Below are 10,767 nucleotides of genomic sequence, written 5' to 3' on the forward strand. Positions count from 1 at the left end.
TAACTAACTAATATAAAAAATATGATATTGAGAGATATGATATTGGAGATGATCTTTACGAGATTTGCTACATTCTAAATATTTTTTTAATTTCCATGACACGGGGTCGCAGAATTTTCAATTTTTATATGTTCGTCCAGAAACGAAGTACGCCTACCTGAAGAAATTTCTTACGTGAGGTGCCTGCTTCAGTTGTGTAAATAAACTCGATTTAGCTTTACTACGTATGCCAAAATGCTAGTGTCATAAAGTCTCTCTCTAACTAATTAATTGACATTGATTAGTTAATTTTTTCAAAAAGTGGGCCATAATTTTGGAGAGTTAATCAAGTCACACAAAATAGTTTATGAGACGAAATCAATCCATTTATGCATACGCAGAATTTACGCTGTCACAATATTAAAATATTTCTCACGTGGAATATCATATTCTTCTCTTCGTACATGGCTTGCTTAATGCTCTTACCATCCTCACCTGAATTTGTGCATATTTTCAATAACCAAACCAAATAGTATCATTTGTAAACTGAATCAACTTTTTTTTTAATCTTATCTCACTGATGCCGTTCGACGGAAGCGCGGAGGATCCGGAGAGGGCTTCCTCGATCGAGAAGCTTCTAGAAGCTCCGCTGCCATGGATCGGCCTGTACGTCGCCGCCGCGTCTCTCGCCTGCGCTGCAGCGATGGCGGCCGACACTCTCCACGGACTATGGCGGAAGAAGCACTGGTTTCCGTCGCGATACTTCTCGATCAACGCAACTTCCCTCACGCTGCTCGCCGTCTCGATGAAGCTGCCCGTAGATCTCAGCACTCGGATGTACTCCGTCACCGACCGCCTCGCCAAGATCAGCAGCCTCATCTTCATGTCCACCGCCATGGCCAATCTCCTCACCTCGCTCGGCTCCATGACCGATCAGGATGTGCTAATGAACGTCACAGCTTTAGGCATTTTGGTGATCACGGTGGTAGTGAATGTGGCCATACAGGTCATCCAGATGCACGCTTATTTAGGCAACCGGCTAGGGTTTCACGAAGAGTTTTTGGGGACTCTGTCGATGTTGTTCCTCCTTCTCATGTTTGTTTCCACGGCGGTCATGATTCCTTCTATGAAGCGCTATTTGGAGACGAAATATCACGAGATGCATCGATCTGCTTTGATTGAGGATGAAATTGATTTGGGGAAAGTGATCACCGTTGATAAATTGAGAGTGTTGGTGAAGAAATATTGGGTGATGGCGGAAACTAGCAATCCTCAGTTTGTGATTGCTCGTTCTGTGACGTGCACCACATCTGGAATGTTGAGCTTGATCATCTGTCTGGTTTTGGTGGAAGTCGAGATTCGGATGGCGATGGGGTTTGGTTTGCTGCAGCACTCATTCTCCAGCTATGGGTGGTCAACAAAGTTTGTTCTTATAGCTCAGACTGCCGGGGTGATCGTTGGCACGATTGCTCCCGCGTCGAGATGGTTAGTTGCTGTGAGATACAGTGCGTTGAATCGAGGCAGAAGGAGTTTTGGAAATGCAGTGAGTGTTGAAGAGTATTGGACTCAGAAGATGGTGGAGTGGAGGCAGAGCTCTTTGTCTTTCCAAATTCGGCATTTCAAGAGCAGGAAGCTTATTCATGATTTGAGAGCTTTGTTTTTGAAATCCTGCATTTCTGTTCAGCGTCTGGTTATTCTTGCTAGCAAACTAGTTCTTCTCATCTCTACCTGTTTCACTAGTCCAGCGATTTCGTGCGTTGACTATTTCACGAGGTTGAGGAGGCAGAATCGCGTAGCGCACTCTGCATCCTCACGCGATCCAGAGGTCTCGGAGAAGGTTGATCCCGAGCTGGATTTGAGCCATTATGTGATGCTGCTGGAAGGGGAAGTAGAGCTTCCTGCAGAGACTCTGGAGAATATCTGCAAAGAAATTGATCAAGTTATTCATAAAGGCAAGTTGAAAAGGCCCAAGAATTTGCTCAAACTGCTCTCCAAATCTTGCAGCTTCAAAGGGGTGGGAGAATTCGACAGCAGTCAAGTTCCACCTCTGCATTCTCAAGATCTTCCCTATTGCTGGTCTCTACCTGTAGTGACGCTGGCTTGCATTGCGCTTGCTCTTCCCAACGTTGAAAAGGCCAAATCCGATCGCCTGCTGAGAAGTGTGACTGAAGGGCTTCGCCTCGTGAAGCTCGTGGACAAGACCATGGATAGAAAAGGCAGTCTGGCAAACATAAGAACCGCTGCAGATGTGGTGTGGGTGAAAGTGGAACTGTACCACAAATGGCAAGACGAAGATCTTCGCGATGCGTCTATTAAAGGGAAAAATGCTGCAGAGATACTGCAAGAGCTCTTCTATAAAGCTGAGAAGACTGTGATCGAGTTCCAGAGAAACGCTCGGGACTGCCTCATGAAGAATCCTCTCAACTGGCCCGCTAATGTGATTGCATCTAACGCGATGTATAGGATGTCCAGAACAGTCCTGCTCAACCATGGAGGTTGTGAAAATGACGAAACAGATGAGGCCTTGTTCGACAAGCTGTCTTTCATGATTGCAGATATACTGGCGGCATGCCTTACCAATCTGGCTCATGTGATAACTGTCAAGTGTCACCACAGTGCCATTGAGGTCAGGGAGAAAAGTGTGCGTAAAGCAGCTATGCTTCTGGGCGAAACTGAGGAGATTTTGGCGCTTCTCCAGCAACGACAAGTGCCAATACTTGCGCCTCGGAAGGCAACGGATATTGAAGAATGGCGCGCCTTTGTCAAGCAGGAAATGATAGACAAACAGAGCTCCGTTACTAGGCCTGACTGAGAGAGAGCTCGGGAGGACTGTGTGATGTTATTGTTTTGGAAAATGTAAATCATGATTTTCATTTGAAGTCTGTTAATAATCTCGTCTTTGATAATTGAACAATCAATTGTATGAGGTGTTGATCAATTATTTTTCCGACAAATTATGGCATGCCAATCATGTCTTTAACTAAAACTGGATAAGGGTCCAACATTTCAGCCCGATAATGGATCTTGATAAGTTTCTATATTTGGAACATGATCTGCTTGCATTGATGCAACATAGACTTGACTTGGTCATAACTGTGAAAGGAGCAAAAATGGCATTGTTCACACAGCAGTCAAATTTCAAGAAATTGACTCCATATGAACAGAAATTCAAATTTCAATTCAAGTTGGATTTTTCTTGGAGAAGAAGAGGAGGATCACTTTTGACTTGTATTCTAATTGCAAAATAAATAAATACACGAAGATTCGAAGAGATTAGGTGGGACAATTACAATTACTTCTCTGAAACCAAGTAGTACAAAAAACCAGATTAATTAAATAATCCAATCATTTTCAATTTTAAGTAGCACGTCCTTGACATCGTTAGCCTAATATTGTTGACTACTATTTCTATATCCAAGTTGAATAAGATTCCAGTTTGCATTATTCATCCACTCCTTGTGGGACCACAAAAAAAAAAAAAAAGAGAAAAAGAAAAAGAAAAAGGAGAGATCCAAGAAACATCAGCTCTAGCAATCTCAGTTGGTAAAAGCAACGACCTTGTTGACAATTCACATCAAGGAGATCTGTCGACAATGCCGGGGGATGCATCGGATATCGAGAGGAAGCTGGAGGCACCGATGCCATGGATAGGCATGTATGTTGCCGTGGCCTCCCTCATCTGTGCTCTTGCAATGGCAGCTGATACCATCCATGGATTCAGAGGCAAGAAGCACTGGTTCCCGAGTAAAGTCTTCTCACTCAACGCAACTTCCTTGACGTTGCTAGCTGTGGCCATGAAGCTGCCAGTGGATCTCACAACTCGGATGTATGCTGCCACGGATCGCCTTGCGAAGATATGCAGCCTAGCCTTCATGTCAACTGCTATGGCCAACTTTATCACCAGTTTAGGATCAATGGAGGACAAAGACATCCTGATGAATGTGACTGCTTTAGCCATTCTTGTTCTCACAGTTGTGGTGAATTTCTGTGTTCAAGTCATCCAGATGAGGCAGTTTCTTCGCGGGAGGCTAATGTTTTGTGAGGAGATCACCGCAGCTGCTTTCATGCTCCTATCACTTCTCATGGTGATATCTTCGGCTGTGATGGCGCCCGCCACTAAAAATTATCTCGAGTCCAAGTACCACGAGATGATGAAGATGGCCTCAGACGAACAAATCCTGGAGTCGATGGAGGAGGGTGATTTCATGTTTGATAAACTTAGGAACATGATCAAGAAGTATTGGGTGATGGCTGAAACCAGCAGTCCTCAGTTTGTCATTGCGCGGTCTGTTACCTGCACTGTTTCTGGTATCATTTCTATGCTCACTGCTGTTCTCGTGGCGCAAGCTGAGATCAGATTGGTGATGGAGTACAAGGGAATCGACATAGCTGCCTCCACATATGGATGGTCGACTAAATGGATTGTTCTTGCTCAGTCGTTCGGGGTGGCAGTGGGGGCGGCTGCCCCTGCAATCAGGTGTTTCAACGCGATCAGGTTCAAATGCTCGGAGAATGTGAGCCGGGGGTTCCGAGATGAATTCAAGATCGATGGCTACTGGACACAGATGATGGTGGAGTGGAGACAGAGCTCTCTGCCTATGCAGATCAGAGACAGAAAGTGGAGGAAGTTTTTCCACAAAACCAAAGGCCTAATACTAAGCTTTCTTGTAAGAGTGCAGATTCTGATAGTTCTTTGTAGCATAGCACTAAGATACATATTTTTCTGCTTTGCAACTCCATGCTTCCTCTGTTTGAAAAGATTGAAGAGTGTATTCAGCTCTAGCAAATCACAAGTTCATGGGATTTCTGGATCACAAGAAGAAATTCTAGACCTGAGCCGTTATGTTCTGCTGCTCGAAGGTGAGGCCGAGCTTCCTCAGAATATCCAAGTGAACATATGTGAGGAAGTGGAAAGACTGGTGAGGACCGGGAAGAAGCAGCAGCCGAAGAATCTGCTAAGCCTGCTTCACAAAGTCGGAAACTTTAAAGGGCTGAGAGAAGTGGACAAGAACCAAGTTCCGAGCCTGCATTCTCAAGAGCCTCCCAAGTGCTGGTCTTTGCCTTTGGTAACACTGACAAGCATAGCTATTGCACTTCCTAACATCCCAAAGAAGGAGGTGAGCTGGCTGCTGCAGAGCGTGGATGAAGGGCTGTTCTACGTGAAGCTCATCGAGAAAACACTTGACAAGAAGGGGAATCTAGTGAACAGCAGAAATGCAGCAGATGTGATTTGGGTTGGAGTGGAGCTGTACCGCAAATGGCAGGATAACGATCTCCAAGAGACGTCTCTCAAGGGGAGGGACTCAAAGGAGACGCTGCAGGAACTGTCGAAGCAGGCAGAGCAAGGCGTTGTGGATTTCAAGAGAGAGATGAGAGATTTTGTGATGGAGAACCCCCTAAATTGGCCAGTTAAGGCCATTGCTGCAAACTCAATGTACAGAATCTGCCAGAGGCTTCTCAAGGCCTATGAAGGCGATCATCTGCAAGCGGACGAGAGACTTTTCCAACAGTTAGTCAACATGATAGCAAATATACTAGCAGCGTCGCTTACCAATCTGATGCGCGTTGTGATCATCAAGTGTCACCAGAGGGACATCAAGAAGAAGGAGAAGAACGTGCGCGAAGCAGCTCTTCTGTTAGGGGAAACAGAAGAGATTCTTCAAGTTCTTCAGCAGCACAGAAGAGCTACAACAAGAACGGATCCTGATGAATTGGAGTTTATTGAAAAATGGTGTAACTTGTTGATCAAGAGGAAAGTTTAGAGTTTAAACAAGGAAGCAAATTGGCGATAAAGGAATGAAAATTGTACAGTTTTGTGCAATCTATTTTCAAAAGTTTATTTTGAAATCTCGGATGATACTATTTATCAACAAATTTGGCATCACACACACCAGAGATTTTTAATGTGGTGAAACTTCATTCCATTTGATATGAAGTACTGATGTAAAGTTTCAGTACTTCACATTGTAGTCAAGTCTGAAAATTGGACTTTGCGAATTCAATCACACCACCAGAGCATATATAATCCAATAGTAGTAAATACAATTTGTGAATGTGATGCACACTCAATTTTACATATCTTAAAGAGATGTTTTCTTCTGTTATTTATGAATGAAATTTCATTTTGTGTGGCAACGAGTATGCAAATTGTGAAGGCTTCCTAGCACGGAGACTACAAAGCAAGCAAGAAAATTTATGAAAATGCATTTAGGATTACTTTGAAGGACGACGTACTATCCAATCAAGGTTCAAACTAGGCTCACCATGGCCTGTGCACAATTTTTGAGAAATGCACATCGATTGGACAGAACAAAAATTAAAACTTAACGGCGATGTGAATCATATAAACAAGATGATGAAGTTATAAATGAAATTTAACCTTCTACAAATTGTACATCAAAACACGTGTCGTTTCGAAGTGTCTTCTCCAATTATTGGCCAGACCTGGAGTTTTTAGGGGGCATGATGGAGAAATGAAATAGTATAAACTTGAGAACCGGTACCCACCAGTCTCGTGAACAATCTAGAAAGACGATGGGAAGCTCGCGAGCCAACTCTTGTGCTTTATCGAGCCCCAAAATATAGTGGACCAATCCATTCAAACAACAAAACTTCAAAAAATCAAGACATGAACAAGATCCATCATCGAAATGTTTGATTATTATCAGCTTTCATTGTGTTTTTCTATTTTTAGACATTATTATGGTGTCCTTTTTCCCCTTCAAATGTTTTATCATTTAGACTTTCTTCCATCAACTTTCAAATTGTTGTGGACTTTCTTCTATCAATTCTGTTGTTCAAAATATTTAAACTAAATTAGTCGTATTTCCTATTTGACAATTTGATACTCTCCCGACCCACAATAAGAGTCACATTTTGTCATTTTGGTTCGTTTCACAATTAGTCACATTTCACTTTTACCATAAATGGTAGTAGGTTTTACATTCCACTCACTCACATTTTATTATAAAGTTAATATAAAAAGTGAGTCTCATATTTAACTAACTTTTTCAACTCATGCCCACACTAAATATGACTCCTATTATTAGACGAAGTAAGTACTACATTTTTATTGAGTTTATTTAAAATGAAGGCATTCTTGACCTGTACTAGCAACTAAACCATCATCATATGCAAACTAACCAATTTTATGTAGCAAATTGAATACCAAAAAGAATCAGAACAGAAAATTTAGCAGAAATTAAGTGAAACCACAAAACTTCATTGCTAATATGTCACTAAAACCCAAAAAACAAAGAAAGTCTCATCAAAGCAAACTATAAAGCATCAATGCCTAACAAACTTAATGCATACTATTAGTAATGCCTCAACTTTTTCCTATACTTTTTAGTGGTCGTTCTCGAGAGGAGATTGAATTTGAGGCCGGATTTATTATGAACAACTGAAATCGGTTAACTAGTCAACTAGTTCGGTTAGAACCGCAACCGGCCTAATAAGCAGGTCTAAGCCAAAGTGTGAAACAAATTTCATCTACTCACGCGATTGATAATTCCAATCCTTTTTGTTGCATTTTGTAGCGCCACGCTATTAATTGGCACAATCAATAGTATTTGTTCTCAACTAATCACACCGTCAAGTTCTTTTATTCCCACCATTAATCCCCACTCTATGCACCATTTTATCACATTTACACGCTCCATTATGCACATTAACACCCAACAAATGCGATTGCAATATATATGTGTACGTCCAAATGAAGTCAACAATTCACACACCATCCCACTTTACATTTCACATTTGAGATATTAGAGTGAGAGAGTGATGCACTTTTTATCACCACTAAACAAACAATCACAGATTAGCTATCTCTTGTGGTGAGTACCGGATATCGAACACGAGGAAAATAATCACAGATTGGTTATCTCTTACTATGTTTCATTCACTATTTGGAGACACAATTGATTTTGGTATTGAAAACTAAAAACTTGAAAATTAAAGAAAGTAAATAAACAACTACAAATAAAACACAGATATAAAACAGATGAGATAAGAGAATTCCAGGGATGTGTTGTGCTTTCACAGTTATGCTATATACAAGTTCCAACTACAACACCTTAGCACAGTTCATACTTTACTAGAACGAGTCACATAAATATTGCTCATGCGGCACAAAGTAGATCACACACTAGGGTAGTTAATCCTAGATTTGCAACCCCCAAAATCACATAAGACTCTTATTGTTCCCGCTCTCAATTAAAAGTATCGTTTTAAGGGGAAATAATTGTAGCGTCAACTAAGTTCTTCTAACATTCTCGATTACTTTGCAAGTTATCACAGAATGTGTCACTCAAACATGAAGCATTATCCCACACTTAGAATTGAAGCAATTAATGAACAATTAATAAAACACAGATATAAAACAGATGAGATAAGAGAATTCCAAGAATGTGTTGTGCTTTCACAGTTATGCTATATACAATTTCCAACTACAACACCTTAGCACAGTTCATACTTTACTAGAACGAGTCACATAAATATTGCTCATGCGGCACAAAGTAGATCACACACTAGGGTAGTTAATCCTAGATTTGCAACCCCCAAAATCACATAAGACATTTATTGTTCCCGTTCTCAATTAAAAGTACCGTTTTAAGGGGAAATAATTGTAGCGTCAACTAAGTTCTTCTAACATTCTCGATTACTTTGCGAGTTATCACAGAATGTGTCACTCAAACATGAAGCATTATCCCACACTTAGAATTGAAGCAATTAATGAACAATTAATAAAACACAAATATAAAACAGATGAGATAAGAGAATTCCAGGGATGTGTTGTGCTTTCACAGTTATGCTATATACAAGTTCCAACTACAACACCTTAGCACAGTTCATACTTTACTAGAACGAGTCACATAAATATTGCTCATGCGGCACAAAGTAGATCACACACTAGGGTAGTTAATCCTAGATTTGCAACCCCCAAAATCACATAAGACTCTTATTTTTCCCGCTCTCAATTAAAAGTACCGTTTTAAGGGGAAATAATTGTAGCGTCAACTAAGTTCTTCTAACATTCTCGATTACTTTGCAAGTTATCACAGAATGTGTCACTCAAACATGAAGCATTATCCCACACTTAGAATTGAAGCAATTAATGAAGAATTAATAAAACACAGATATAAAACAGATGAGATAAGAGAATTCCAGGGATGTGTTGTGCTTTCACAGTTATGCTATATACAAGTTCCAACTACAACACCTTAGCACAGTTCATACTTTACTAGAACGAGTCACATAAATATTGCTCATGCGGCACAAAGTAGATCACACACTAGGGTAGTTAATCCTAGATTTGCAACCCCCAAAATCACATAAGACTCTTATTTTTCCCGCTCTCAATTAAAAGTACCGTTTTAAGGGGAAATAATTGTAGCGTCAACTAAGTTCTTCTAACATTCTCGATTACTTTGCAAGTTATCACAGAATGTGTCACTCAAACATGAAGCATTATCCCACACTTAGAATTGAAGCAATTAATGAAGAATTAATAAAACACAGATATAAAACAGATGAGATAAGAGAATTCCAGGGATGTGTTGTGCTTTCACAGTTATGCTATATACAAGTTCCAACTACAACACCTTAGCACAGTTCATACTTTACTAGAACGAGTCACATAAATATTGCTCATGCGGCACAAAGTAGATCACACACTAGGGTAGTTAATCCTAGATTTGCAACCCCCAAAATCACATAAGACTCTTATTTTTCCCGCTCTCAATTAAAAGTACCGTTTTAAGGGGAAATAATTGTAGCGTCAACTAAGTTCTTCTAACATTCTCGATTACTTTGCAAGTTATCACAGAATGTGTCACTCAAACATGAAGCATTATCCCACACTTAGAATTGAAGCAATTAATGAAGAATTAATAAAACACAGATATAAAACAGATGAGATAAGAGAATTCCAGGGATGTGTTGTGCTTTCACAGTTATGCTATATACAAGTTCCAACTACAACACCTTAGCACAGTTCATACTTTACTAGAACGAGTCACATAAATATTGCTCATGCGGCACAAAGTAGATCACACACTAGGGTAGTTAATCCTAGATTTGCAACCCCCAAAATCACATAAGACTCTTATTTTTCCCGCTCTCAATTAAAAGTACCGTTTTAAGGGGAAATAATTGTAGCGTCAACTAAGTTCTTCTAACATTCTCGATTACTTTGCAAGTTATCACAGAATGTGTCACTCAAACATGAAGCATTATCCCACACTTAGAATTGAAGCAATTAATGAAGAATTAATAAAACACAGATATAAAACAGATGAGATAAGAGAATTCCAGGGATGTGTTGTGCTTTCACAGTTATGCTATATACAAGTTCCAACTACAACACCTTAGCACAGTTCATACTTTACTAGAACGAGTCACATAAATATTGCTCATGCGGCACAAAGTAGATCACACACTAGGGTAGTTAATCCTAGATTTGCAACCCCCAAAATCACATAAGACTCTTATTTTTCCCGCTCTCAATTAAAAGTACCGTTTTAAGGGGAAATAATTGTAGCGTCAACTAAGTTCTTCTAACATTCTCGATTACTTTGCAAGTTATCACAGAATGTGTCACTCAAACATGAAGCATTATCCCACACTTAGAATTGAAGCAATTAATGAAGAATTAATAAAACACAGATATAAAACAGATGAGATAAGAGAATTCCAGGGATGTGTTGTGCTTTCACAGTTACGCTATATACAAGTTTCAACTACAACACCTTAGCATAGTTCATACTTTACTAGAATGAGTCACATAAA

At 40.1% G+C, this 10,767-nt stretch overlaps 2 protein-coding genes across 2 annotated transcripts; both read left to right on the forward strand.

Annotated features, from left to right (window-relative positions):
- Positions 1–559: 559 nt before the first annotated feature.
- Positions 560–2,791, forward strand: LOC125210308. Its single transcript, XM_048109866.1, has one exon. It carries the CDS (start codon positions 560–562, stop codon positions 2,789–2,791), a length of 2,232 nt encoding a protein of 743 aa, XP_047965823.1.
- Positions 2,792–3,572: 781 nt separating this feature from the next.
- LOC125210309 lies at positions 3,573–5,741 on the forward strand. Its single transcript, XM_048109867.1, has one exon. The coding sequence runs from the start codon at positions 3,573–3,575 to the stop codon at positions 5,739–5,741; it is 2,169 nt and encodes a 722-aa protein (XP_047965824.1).
- The last annotated feature ends 5,026 nt before the right edge of the window (positions 5,742–10,767 follow it).

Source organism: Salvia hispanica, chromosome 3 (genome assembly GCF_023119035.1).
Source record: "Salvia hispanica cultivar TCC Black 2014 chromosome 3, UniMelb_Shisp_WGS_1.0, whole genome shotgun sequence".
Taxonomy (NCBI): domain Eukaryota; kingdom Viridiplantae; phylum Streptophyta; class Magnoliopsida; order Lamiales; family Lamiaceae; genus Salvia; species Salvia hispanica.

What these genes read in the sequence shown, in the direction of transcription:
- LOC125210308 (XM_048109866.1), top strand. Translation starts at nt 560, where the DNA reads ATGCCGTTCGACGGAAGCGCGGAGGATCCGGAGAGGGCTTCCTCGATC.
- LOC125210309 (XM_048109867.1), top strand. Translation starts at nt 3,573, where the DNA reads ATGCCGGGGGATGCATCGGATATCGAGAGGAAGCTGGAGGCACCGATG.